The sequence below is a fragment of the Geotrypetes seraphini genome, chromosome 9, assembly GCF_902459505.1.
Source record: "Geotrypetes seraphini chromosome 9, aGeoSer1.1, whole genome shotgun sequence".
In the NCBI taxonomy this organism is placed as follows: domain Eukaryota; kingdom Metazoa; phylum Chordata; class Amphibia; order Gymnophiona; family Dermophiidae; genus Geotrypetes; species Geotrypetes seraphini.
The window spans coordinates 88642208-88655688 of NC_047092.1; the positions used below are offsets into that span (position 1 = coordinate 88642208).

The window sequence follows — 13481 nt, forward strand, 5'->3', positions numbered from 1 at the left end:
CCTCTCCTCCAGACCTCATTCTCTCCCCCAACTTTTTCTTTCTGTCTCCCTGTTCCCCCTTCTTTCTGTCTCTCTGTCTGCCCCCTTTCTTTCTTTCTCCGTGCCCTCCCCCAAGCCACTCGGTTTGCTGCCACCGCCATTGGGGAATAGTCCCCAAGCCACCGCTGTCCCAAGCTTTCCCTGCAGAAGCGTCGCGCTGACCAGCATTCCGCTCCCTGACGTCAATTCTGACGTAGGAGAGGAAGTTCCGGGCCAACAAGGCATTTCTCCTCATTCCATCCAGCCTGAGCCCCATCTCTCCTTGATCCAGCATTTCCCTTCTGTGTCTGTCAGAATTACCATTCCACCTATTTTCCAGCATCACCCTTCTTTGTGTCCATCTCACCTATATCCCTCTCACCACTTTTTCAGAATCTTCATTTGTCTCTGTCCTTGTCTTTACCCCATATTCACCATTTGCCCTTTCAATGTCTTTATCTCCCCCCCCCCACACACACTTTTTCAGCATTACTTCTATGTCTCTATTTCACCTCCTCTTCATGTCCCCTCTGTTTCTCTATCCTTATTCAGAAGGTCCTGCTTACCCTTTCTCTTCTTTGTGTCACTATCTCCATTTTCAGCTTTCCCCCCTTTTCCTTTGTTACTGCACCCTGTAGCCAGAATCTTTCCACCCTCTCTCCACTCCGGCCCAGCCCAGTATGAAATATTTCCTTTTGTTTCTCTCCCCTCTCTCTTCTCCTCCCTCACCCACGAGTCCTGCATCTGGCCCTCTCCCTTCTACCTGCACCTGGCAACACCCCCCTGCTCCGCGGCTCTCTTAAGCAACTCGTCAGCAGCGGTGATCAAGACAAGCTGCCGACATCGAGGCCTTCCCTCTACGAGTCCCACCTTTGTGGAAAAAGGAAGTTGAAACAAGCGGGACTCGCAGAGGGTAGGCCCCGACGCCAGAAGCTTGTGTCGATCGTTGCTGCTGAGTTGCCGAAGAGAGCCGCAGGTAGAAGGGAGAGGGAGATAGGAAGGCTGTAGAAGCTCCGGAGCATGACACCGAACCCGGCCAGGATGATTTCTTTTTCAGGCTGCTGCTGCCGCTGCCATCCCCCACCCGAAATGACAAAAAACAGCCTAATGCCCGCGTCGGGAAATAGCTATGCTGAGCAGTGAGCTCAGCACGTACACAGATGAAAGCCTTGCTTGCTGATTGGTCCGGCGGCACGGTGGGGTAATAAGGCGGGTAAATTATTGGCAATCTGGTGCGCCCATTTCGTAAGGCCACTCGTATCTCTCGCATTCAGGCGAGTGCTAATACTGTTTACACAGGGGAGGCTGAGATCCAAGATCAATTCGTTCATTTTTACCAGGACCTCTATGGGCCGGGCCCTTATGATTTGGAGGCGCGTGACACTTATTTTCGAGATCTTGTGTTACCCCGAGTGTCGGACCAACAGTTAAGTCTGTTAAATGCCCCTATTTTGTGTGATGAGATTACTACAGCGGTGGGGGCGTTGAAATTGGCGAAGGCTCCTGGACCGGATGGTATGGGACCAGAATTCTATAAGATATTGAAATTTAAAGTGGGACCGGCATTGGCGGCCATGTACGCCGACATGCAGAGTACGGGGCGTGTTCTCCCTACTCAGAGCCATGCCCATGTGGTGGTCTTACCGAAGCCTGGAAAGGATCCAGAGCTGGTGGGCTCCTACCGGCCAATATCCCTTTTGAACCAGGACATGAAACTCCTTACAGCGATCTTAGCGCGCTGATTGGCTCAAGTGATTCCTCACCTAATTCATGCTGATCAGGTTGGCTTTGTCCCGGGCCGTTTTGCCTCTGCCAATATTTTGCGGGCAATGGTGGCCCTTGGGGAGGGTAGAACTCGAGCAGGGGATGATCTATTGGCTAGCTTGGACGCGGAGAAGGCTTTCGATAAGGTGACTTGGCCTTATCTTTTCTGGGTTGTGCAGCAATTCGGTATCTCTGGGCCTTTCCATCAGTGGATTACTCATCTCTATACATCTCCTACGGCCCAGCTACTTATTAATAAGTGTCGTACGCAGTCCTTCTCGTTGTATAGAGGTACGTGGCAGGGTTGCCCATTGTCTCCGCTTTTGTTTATTTTATCCCTAGAGCCCCATGCCCAAAAGATTAGGACTTGTCCGGATATCTCGGGTATCTGGGTGGGCGCGAGGAGTGCAAGACGATATGTTGTTATTTGTGAGTAGGGCGCGGGAATCGATTCCCTGTTTGACTGCCCTTATTGGGCAGTTTGGGGCATTTTCGGGACTTTGTATTAATTTCAGTAAGTCAGAAGCCTTACCAGTTTCTTCCCCGTGTGCCTCGCGATCTGATCTTAGTTTTCCATTCCGTTGGGCTGTTGGGGAACTCAAATATCTGGGTATTTTCCTTAGTGCGGACTGGTCCACTGTGTATCGTTGGAACATCTCTGACCGCTTGAAAACTTTGCAGGACTCTTGTGTTCGATGGGGCGAGCTGCCTCTTTCCTTGTGTGGCAGAATTGCTCTGGTGAAGATGGTGCTGCTCCCCAAACTCCTATATCCCTTGCAGATGCTCCCTCTTTGGATTAAGGCGGTGGATGAACGTTTTTATCGGTCTACTATTGGTTCCTTTATTTGGCACAATTGGAAGGCTAGAATTCGTTGGCGGATGCTTACTTAGAGTCGGGAAGGGGGGGCTGGCTTTGCCAGATCTGCGTTTGTACAATGTCGCGGCCCTGATGAGATGGGTTCATGAGCTTTTTACTGCTGCTCCTCGTTTTGCCCCAGGGGGGTTGTTCGACTCTTGGACGGCCCCATAGAGCGTTTGCCTGTTTGACTTGCCCCCGGTGGAGGCTCCTTCGCTTGGGTCTTGCCTCAGTTTGGTTCCTTCCCCTTTGTAGGGCGCTGCGGTGGTGGAGACATCGGATTGGTCGGGGACAGGGCAATTGGGCTCTTCAAATGATCAGTCACAGTCCTGACTTTCCCCCGGGGGTGGGATCTCCGGGGGGAGTGGGGACGCGTTTCGGCTCCTGTTTCTGCTTGGGTTATGTGTCTGCGTTGAGCTCTGATCCTTTTGTTTTTCCCTCCTATGACACCCTCCGTATTCAGTGGGCCCTGCCGCGTATGCCCTTTTTCGCTTACCTCCAGTTGAGGCATTTTTACATGGCTAGCCTTCGTCGTAATTCAGGGGGCGGCTCTTTTCTAAGGGTGGACCAGATATTCTTGTCCCTTCCTCCGGCTCTCAATTCTTTATCTTTTTGGTATCGGATGGCAAGGGCGGAGAGGGCAGATGCTTTATTGCCCAGACTGGCCGCTCGATGGTCTGGAGACTTGGGGGAGGAGGTAACTTCGGGGGAGCTTCAAGCATGTTTCTCCAATGTCACCTCGGGGGCTCGCAGTGCACAGCTCCAGGAACTTCAGTTCAAATTGCTTCATCGTACTTTTTTTACTCGGCTCCGGGGTCTACAGGCGGGTCTGTGGGATTCGGCGGATTGCACGAAATGTGCGCGTGCGTCGGGGACTCTATTGCACATGTTCATTGAATGTCCGTCCTTGAGTGCTTTCTGGAATGGGGTTTTGGATTTTCTTGTTCAGATCTTGGGGGTACCAGTCCAGTGGTCTTATCTTATTTTGGTTTTGGGCCATGAGGTGGAGTTTTTGGATCAGGGTTTCACTGCTGCTCAGTGGCGTTTTGTGTATGTTGCTCTCCTGGTCGCCAAACGGGGGGTCCTTCGCAAATGGATAGATGTGGAACCACCGGTATTGGTGGGGTGGCACCAGGCATTGAGAGAGGTGGCCCATTGGGAGTTGAGGGGTGTGTGGGGACAGCCGGGGGAGGGGGGGGGGGCAGATCCTGCTGTATAAGTCTCTCTGGGAGCGGGCTCTTGCTGAGCTTGTTGCGCTTGCTGCTTCCCTCTGAGGCTGCTATCCTCTTCCTTTTCTTTTCTCTTCTCTTTCTTCTCCTTTTTCTTTCACTTCCTTCTCACTTTTACATTCTTCTTTCTGTCTTTTCTTTCTACCTTTCTTTATTTCTTTATTTCTTCTCCTGTCGCTGAGGGGGTGGGTGGGTAGTGGAGGGGTTTCTGTTTGGTTTGGGTTGGGTGTGGGGGGGGGGGTCTTTCTTCTCTGAGGGAAAAGAAGGAGGTATGCGGCCAGACTGGTTCTTCTCCATGATCGTTCTGTGAGTTCTGGACCTTGCGGGTATTGGCTGATTCTGCGGGGTTTGGGGGGGGGGGGCTTGCCGTTCATTCTGAGTGCCTGGATGTTTCAGTTCTTCTCTCCTCTGCCCTTCCTGGCCTTTATGCATTGCATTCTGTACCGTTTTCACTTTGTACTTGGTTATTGTTCGGTTGTATTACCATTGTCTGTCTGTGTGCTTCTTAATAAAAAATATTTCAAACCAAAAAAAAAAAAAAAAAAAAGATCCAGACCGCTTTGGTCTTACAGCCTGGCTCTTGAGCGGGCAGCCTGGGCGGCCAGGAGTTATTGCCACGCTCCTGCAGAGCAAGCAGAAATCAACTGTATCAGTCTACACAAAAGCCTGGAGGTGTTTTCAGTTTTGGTGTATGGGGGTTCAGGTGGACCTTTTGGTATCGTCTATGGCTCATGTTCTGGACTTCCTGCAGGCTGGCCTCAGGAAGGGTCTGGCAACTCTGGTGGTCTCTTCTCTACAGGATTTTCCTGTTTAGGTCTGTCTTCCTGTTTAGGTCTGTCTTCATTCAGGGGTTCTCTGGCTTCTCAACCGAATGTTGTCTGGTTCTTGAAGGGGCCGGGAGGCTGAGGCCTCCTTTGCGACTGCCTTGCCCATTGTGGAACCTGAATTTGATCCTATGCTCCCTGACTTGTCCACCCTATGAACTCCTGGATGGCATCTCTCTGTAAGATCTTACCATTAAGACCGTCTTCCTGGTGGGCATTCACATCACCACAGCGAATGTCAGAGCTTCAGGCTTTATCATAAAGAGATCCCTTTCTTCGCATCACAGAGTCTGCGATGATTTTGAGGACTGTGCCGCCTTCTCTTCCGAAAGCGGTTTCCACTTTGCACGTCAACCAGGAAGTTCATTTGCCAGCCTTTGTTCCTTTGGGCCTTTGTCTGGCAGGGTCGGCCTGCTTCCAAGGCTACCATTTCACTTTGGATTTGTGCGGCCATTTCCTTGGCCTTTGTGGCGACGGGGAAGAAGCCTCTTCTTGGGGAGAAAGATCACTCTACTAGAGGAATGGCTTCCTCGTGAACTGAATCTCATGCGGACTTGCCTGAGAAGATTTGTCGGATGGCCATGTGGGCTTCTCTTCGTACCTTTTCCAGGTTTTACTGGCTTGATGTGGCGGCTAAGGGTGATATGATCTTTGGCACTTTTGTTCTCGCGGAAGGCTCATTGGGCCTCCCCTGAGATTTGAGATTGCTTTGATACATCCCACAAGTTCAGCCTCCAGTGTGATTGTACAAGAATGAAAGGTTAGGTTTCTTACCTCTGCAAATTTTCCTTCTTGTAATCTCCTCTGCAGGCTGATCTCCCATCTGTTTTGTCTGATTCGCAGTAGAGAGTTGCGCGGGGACAGAAATCCTACCCGTCCCCGCCTAAGTCCCACCCGTCCCTGCGAGGAATCCCTCCGTCCCCACCCGTCCCCGCGAGGAATCCCACCCGTCCTTATAAACTACAGAAATAGTTATTTCATTTAATTATGCTACTGAATTAAAGGCTCTGGTAGAAACCCATTTACAAATAAGCAAAAAGACTTTATTAATTTGGAAATATTAATTGGGAAGAATACATACTTTGTAAACGGGTTTCTACCAGAGCCTCTAATGTTTATCAATTTTTATCAACACAACTAATATACTACTTTATCCTAAAGAAAAAAAAAAATAGAATTTTTTTCCTACCTTTGTTGCCTGGTTTCTGCTTTCCTCATGTTCTCATTCAATTCCTTCCATCCACTATCTCTCTTCTCTCTGCGTCTTCCATTTGCTCTGTTATTGTGCCTCTCCCTTTCTCCCCCCTTCCAAATTGGACTGGCACCCATCTTCTTCCCTCCGCTCCCCCCATAGTCTGGCATCTCTGTCTTCTTCCCTGCCAGCGTCTTCTCCCCACTCTCTTTTCCCCATTTCCTTTCAGTGTCTTTCTCCCCCCATCTTCCCCATGTCCTGTCAGTGTCCTTCTCCCCCCTCTGTCTTTCCCATGTGCTTTCAGTGTCCTTCTCCCCCCTCTGTCTTCTCATGTGCTTTCAGTGTCCTTCTCCCCCCTCTGTCTTCCCCATGTTCTTTCAGTGTCCTTCTCCCCCCCGTCTTCCCCATGTCCTTTCAGTGTCCTTCTCCCCCCCCGTCTTCCCCATGTCCTTTCAGCATCCTTCTCCACCCTTTGTCTTCCCCATGTGTTTTCAGCATCCTCCCCCCCATCTTCCCCATGTCCTTTCAGCATCCTTCTCCCTCCTCAGTTTTACCTTAAGCGTCTTTTCCTCTCCAATCCACCTTTCCTCCCTTTCTCCCTCCCTGCCCCTTACCTTTGTGGCGCTTCCCCACCGACTGACAACAGAACAGGCCCGGTCCGACAAACCTCCCTGCCCTGTAGCCGCAAATCTACATTACCTTCTTACAGCAGCTGGAGTATTGAAGCTGCTGTAAGAAAGTAATTTAAATTCGTAGCTACAGGGCAGGGAGATTTGTCGGACCGGGCCTGTTGTCGGTCGGTCGGAGGAAGCGCCACAAAGGTAAGGGGACCTGGCCAGCTGTGCACCCCCCCTATCGCTGCACCCGGGGCAGTCCGCCCTCCCCGCCCTCCTTGGTACGCCACCACCAATCGCAGCACACAGCCGATCGGAACGGAAGTCTTCCCGATGTCAGCGCTGACGTCGGAGGGAGGGAGGGCTTTGCTTAAGCCCTCCTTCCGACGTCGGCACTGACATCGTAGAAGACTTCCGTTCCAATCGGCTGTGTGCTGCGACAGGGCAGGTAGGGAGAAGACGAGCTTCGCATCCAACCCCGCAGGAACCCCGTGACCCTCGGAAGCGTCCCCATGGGATCCCCGCAACCCTAGGGGGCATCCCCACGGGATCCCCGCGACCCTAGGGGGCATCCCCAAGGGATCCCTGCGTCCCGAAGGGGGAACCCGCGTGATCCCCGTCATCCCCGTTCCCATGCAGCTCTGTAATTTGCAGGTCGCCTCTTCAGTAATTGGTAAGCTGCATTTCTGTCTTTGACCATCCTCACTAAGAATTACAAGAATATTCCCCTTGGTATGGTTTAGGGGTTGGTGGGGTCCCCGGTGGGGGGGAGGGTGCCCCTTTTGCTCTTAAGGCTGTGTCTACGTTCCATAAATTTCCTATGTTTTGCAGTTCTATAATGTTTACATTATGTGTTTGATTCCAGTTGGCCTTTTTTGGCCGTAGTTTTTAGTGTAATATTTTTTTGAGCAGAATTGATTGGTGGCGGGAGTTCCTGCACCCTATCTTTTCTTCTGTTTCCTGTTGTCATAGATCTACCTGGCTTTTCTACTAACTGAGCATGATAGGAAGCTCCCGGGCAGGTAGCCCAAAGGGGAGAGAACAAGTTTTAGTAACCCTGCAGCAGAAGCTATCAGACATACAAGAACCGACAATTTCATCCTCCAGAGGAGATTTACAAGAAGGAAGATTAGCAGAGGTAAGAAACCTAATCTTTCAGTCACAACCCAGGGTCACTGATGAGTGTAGCAGACCCCCTGGGCTGCGACAAAATACTGGCCCGGCGTGTTCCCTTTAGCTTGGAGTACCCTTCAGGCCTGGCAACGGCTATGCTGTGGTTAAACCCCAGTATTTTGGGTAAGGATTTCACTTTCCTGCAAACAGAAGGAAACTCCACCAAAGGTTCAAGTTCTTAAAAAGATTTATTATTCTTGGCCACTGTTTGGGTTCAAAGCACCCTGTTTCTCACAGAACAATTCAACTGTTTCAAAAGTAACAAAAGCAAAGAATTTCAGCAGCAAACAACAATAAAGCTTTTCCTCCAGCAGGTGGCCAACAGTCACATTAGCTGTTGCAATTAGGTAAACTTCCAAAAATCTTAACTTCTTGGCCAGCCCTATGCCAGTTAAAAACACGGGTTACAAAGAAGTGCAGTATAGCAATACTTTCAGGCAGGTTCTTAGGGTAGTTAATAGCAATGATTAACTTTATCAAGGTATCTTGCCCCTGGTAGCAAAGACTTAAGCTTATCAAGGGATCTTGCATGGAAGCAGCTTTTGCCCAAAGAGTTCTTAAATAACTGTCTCTGGTTATAAGTGAAGCAAAAGGTACAAATATCAGCTTCTCAATCTTACAGCCCAGCAACTTGTAATCATAGAAAGAACAATTCTTAGACACAGGCTGGCTCAACCTTCAGCATGGCTTCCAGGCACAGCTGCTGCACTGCTGCTAATTAGCTGTTCAAACGTACCTCAATGCCAAAACCTCAGCAAAACAAAAATAGGAAAAACCAAATGTTTTCTCTGAGCTAGTTTTGAAAAGACAAAAACCCCCATTAGCTTAGAAACATTACAGTTCCTAAGCAGGGAAAATTTACCAGCACAAGCCACTTTCTTCTAGGCAAAACATTCAAAACAAAAACACAGTTCAAATAATGTACTCCTCAGAGAGTTAATGGCACAATTCAACATACACACATTTACAGCAATTGATTTCTTTGAATCCCATACTAGGTTCTGTTACACTCTCTGTTGCTTCAAAGTCCATAACTTCCAAATTATTCACCTGTCTCAGTCCTCCAGCCTCTCATAGTCTGGCTGGGAAAACAAACATCCTCTTCTGCTGAGCATTTCCCAGCTCCTACTTCCTCTCTCCCTGACTCTCTCACTGGCTTCCATTTTAGGGAGCTCAAAACCATACCCCCCTCGGCCTGGCTGGGGGAAGAGGTGAATCAGTTCTCTAGAGAACTGCTACGTCTGCCAGGAGTCAGATTTCCCTGCTCCTTTTTTAAAGGAACAGCAAGCATTTCAGGAACAAGTCTCCTGCCAGGATTTCAAGGCTCTATACAAGAGTGCAAACTTTCCTGCCAAACTTTCCCTGTCTCATCCTGGCTATTCCAGAGAGAGTCATCGCCTGCAAGTTCCAGGGCACTGACCTGTCAGCTCTTCTGTACTGGGCTAAACTTTACACTTTTCCTAGGAACAAAACCACTGCAGGCAGTGGGTTTGTTACCCCCTCTTTCTCTCTTGTTGCTATCCTCTACAGATGTTCCTATCTGCTTTAAGACTGGCTGATGAGCAGAAGAGCATGATCAGTGATGAGGTATGAGGTGGAGGTGGTAAAAGCCTCTAAAGTTTTGAGGCTTCCTACAAATCCTGGCGGGTGGATGGAAATAACCCACTGGTCCCGGAATAAAGTGAATTTACAAGAAAAAAGATTATCAAAGGTAAGAACATAATCTTTCATTTTATGCATAGCTAAGTTTAATGTTTTTTACTTACCTTATTGTTTTAGAAATTGTGTTTTCATATTTGCAGTTGTATTATAAAGAAAAGGTTTTATTAGTGTTGAAACATAGAAACATAGAAAATGACGGCAGAAAAGGGCCATAGCCCATCAAGTCTGCCCACTCTAATGACCCACCCCCCTGACTTTACTCCCCTAGAGATCCCACATGAATATCCCATTTTCTTTTAAAGTCTGACACGCTGTTGGCCTCAATCACCTGCAGTGGGAGTTTGTGCCAATGATCGACCACTCTTTCAGTGAAGAAGTACTTTCTGGAATCACCATGAAACTTCCCTCATCTGATGTTCAGCGGATGTCCTCTGGTGTTCGAGGGTCCTATAAGACAGAAGACATCATCTTCTGCCTCGATATGACCCGTGATATACTTAAACGTCTCAATCATGTCTCCCCTCTCTCTTCGTTCCTCAAGTGAGTACAGCTGCAATTTATTTAGCCGTTCCTCATACGTGAAATCCTTGAGCCCCAAGACCATCCTGGTGGCCATTCGCTGGACCGACTCAATTCTCAGCACATCTTTCCGGTAGTGTAGTCTCCAGAATTGAACACAATACTCCAAATGAGGTCTCACCATGGATCTGTACAATGGCATTATGACTTCAGGTCTCCTGCTAACAAAACCTCTAGGGATACAACCCATCATTTGCCTTGCCTTTGAGGAAGCCTTCTCTACTTGATTGGCAGCCTTCATGTCATCACTAATGATTACCCCTAAATCACGTTCTGCCGTGGTCCTAGTCAAGATCTCACCATCTAGTGTGTAAGTTCTGCACGGATTTCTCTTACCCAGGTGCATTACCTTACACTTTTTAGCATTGAAGCTTAGCTGCCAAGTCGATGACCACTGTTCCAGTAGTAGTAGGTCCTGCATCATACTGTGAGGCAAAGTGCTATTACCTACTAAGTTGGATAGTTTGGCAGCGTCGGTGAACAGTAATACTTTTCCTCTAAGCTCTTGGGTCATATCTCCTATGAATAAGTTGAATAGAATCGGGCCCAAGACCGAGCCCTGTGGCACTCCACTGGTCACATTTGACGTTCTGGAGTGGGTACCGTTTACCACCACCCTCTGAAGTTTACCACTCAGCCAATCCCTAACCCATGCAGTTAGTGTGTCTCCTAATCCTAGCGATTTCAGCTTGTTCAATAACCTGCGTTGTGGGATGCTATCAAAAGCCTTGCTGAAGTCCAAATATACTATATCCAGGGACTCCCAAGCGTCCAGTTGTCTAGTTACCCAGTCAAAGAAGCTAATCAGATTAGATTGGCAGGACCTGCCCTTGGTAAATCCGTGTTGGTGGGGATCATGTAGGTTTTCTTCGTCCAGGATTGTGTCAAGTTTCTGCTTGATTAGTGTTTCCATGAGTTTGCTCACTATGGATGTGAGGCTTACTGGTCTGTAATTTGCCGCCTCTGTCCTGCAGCCCTTTTTGTGGAGTGGAATAATGTTAGCTGTTTTCCAGTCCAAGGGGACTCTTCCCGTGCGTAGGGAAGGATTGAAGAGCACGGCTAAAGGTGCCGCGAGGACTTCGCTCAACTCTTTGAGCACCCTGGGGTGTAGGTTGTCTGGTCCCATGGCTTTGTTTACCTTGAGTCTTGAAAGTTCGCAGTGACGCTGCTGGGCGTAAACTCGAAGTCTTGAAATGGGTCTTTCTGGCTGTCTCTTGTCCGTAACTGTGGACCGGCTCCCGGTGCCTCACAGGTGAAGACTGAGCAGAAGTATTCATTTAGTAGTTCTGCCTTAGTAGAATCCGATTCTGCATAGTTTCTGTCCGATTGCCTAAGGCGTTCTATCCCATCTTTGTTTCTTTTTCTGTCATTAATATACCTAAAGAAGGATTTATCCCCTTTCTTAATGTTCCGCGCTAGATTCTCTTCTATTCGGAGCTTGGCCTCTCTGACTTCCTTTTTGACAGTTTTAGATCTGTCCAGATAGTCTTCTTTCACCTCCCGCTTCCCTAAATGTTTGTAGGCGATAAATGCTTCTTTTTTCTCTTTAACGAGGTTCCGGTACTGAACCACTGGGGTCTTTTGTTTCTCTGACACTTGCTTACTATTTTTATGTAGCGGTTAGTTGCTTCATGTAGGGTGGATTTCAGAGTTGACCACATAGCCTCCACATTGTCAGTTTTTGCTTGGTTATGCAGCTCCTGATGGACAAAATCTCCCATGTGGTCGAAGTCTGTGCCTCTGAAGTTGAGGACCCTTGTCGCTGTGTTTGGTCTAGAGAAACCTTTCTTGAGGTTAAGCCATACCATGTTGTGGTCGCTAGAGGCCAGCATATCTCCTACTGAAACCTCCGAGACGCTGTCACCGTTGGTGAGTACCAGGTCCAGTATCGCCTGGTCTCTAGTGGGCTCCAATACCATTTGTTTGAGTCGTGCACCTTTTATTGAGGTTAATATTCTTCTGCTGCCACATGTAGTCGCGGAGAGTGTGTTCCAGTCTGCATCGGGCATGTTGAAGTCCCCTAACAGTACTGTGTCCCCGCGCAGAGTGATGTTCTCTATGTCTTCGATTAATTCCATGTCTTTGTCTTCCTGCTGTCTTGGAGGTCTGTATACCACACCAAGGTATAGGCATTTTTCATTTCCTCTGGCCAGGTTCACCCAGAGGGATTCTCCAGTGTATCTAACATCTGTGATTCTGGTAGTTTTGATGTTTTCCTTGGTATATAGTGCTACCCCTCCTCCTAACTTGCCCTCTCTGTCACGACGAAGTAGGTTGTAACCTGGTATAACCATATCCCACCCATGTGAGTCTGTGAACTAGGTCTCGGATATTGCCACCACGTCTAGGTCGGCGTTCATTATCTCCGTCTCTAATTCCAGAATTTTATTGCCTAAACTGTGTGCATTAACATACATAGCCTTCCATACCTGTGAAGAGATTCCCTTTCGAGTTGGAGTGGCTCCTAAATTATCGTGTGTAGTTTGCGTACTTACCTTAGACTCAGAAGTGTGGGTGCGGCTCGCCTCCTCAAGGTAGTTTCTTACTGCTCTGGAATGTGAATATATACCCTCCCCCAACTTACCTAGTTTAAAGCCCTACGAAGTTAGAAAGTATCGAAAAAGATTCCCAAAATTTTGGTGCTAATTGTCTGACTTTGCTATTGAATTGCTCAAATGGAAAGTGGAGTATGAGGCTGATTTTTTATAGAGTTGTGTTCGTTATGCTTTCATTCTACAGAGTGAAAATGCCCGCTTAGCACTTTGTGAGCATCCACAGTGGACCCCTGTGGTGATTATTCTTGGACTACTTCAGTGCAGCATCCCTCCCATTCTTAAAGCAGAATTGCTGAGGACTCTTACAGCATTTGGAAAATCTCCAGAGATTGCAGCCTCACTCTGGCAATCACTGGAATTTACACAGGTAAGAGTAAATGTAAATTTTAAACTTGATGTACCAAACCTTCAGCTTATGGGAGGCATGGTTCTGCAGCCCTTATTTCGCCATTAGACGAGTCATTCGCCTTATCTCGCCATTCTTGGTCATAGGTGATATTTTTTGTTGTGTGTGTGTGTGTTAATATTTATTAGTTCTAAAGCATGAATTGCTGCCAGCATTAATTAAGCACATATTTTTCTGAATCATTCAATAAAAAGTACAATAATAAATAAATTGTTAAGTTAACCAGATTTTCTATTCCACCGTTATTTTTTTTTTAAAAAAATTATTTATTTATCAATTTTAACATTTTGACCATTTAACATGTCAAAACATCTTGCAAACAGAAATGAGTAATGGAATTCCATTACTTTTTTAACAGTTGCAAAAAGTAAAATTAAATTAAACAGCACGATATGGTTAGTCCACCATATATAGAGACAGAGCTGACATATTGCTGGAATTTAACATCAAGAAAATATTACAAAGGAAAACTAAAGATGGGTTGAATGGCTTATGAACTTTACCTCTCCAAGCTAACTGGTTGTAACATGACTCATGAAGTAGAAATACATTGTCCTTTAGCTGAAATAAATTTTGATAACTGCTGTGGCTCATAGAAGACATATCTGT

The 13481-nt window shown here is 47.6% G+C and overlaps 1 protein-coding gene across 5 annotated transcripts in view; it reads left to right on the forward strand.

Annotated features, from left to right (window-relative positions):
- NUP205 (nucleoporin 205) overlaps window positions 1–13481 on the forward strand; it is a 1504202-nt gene that overhangs the window by 463919 nt on the left and 1026802 nt on the right. For all 5 annotated transcript variants that reach the window (XR_004540594.1, XM_033957880.1, XM_033957883.1 and 2 more), the window contains exon 13: window positions 12651–12833. Coding sequence is in view for 4 of the 5 variants with exons in the window: in XM_033957880.1 (XP_033813771.1) it covers window positions 12651–12833 (183 nt within the window). In the remaining variant the exon portion in view is untranslated. The remainder of the gene's footprint in view (window positions 1–12650; window positions 12834–13481) is intronic.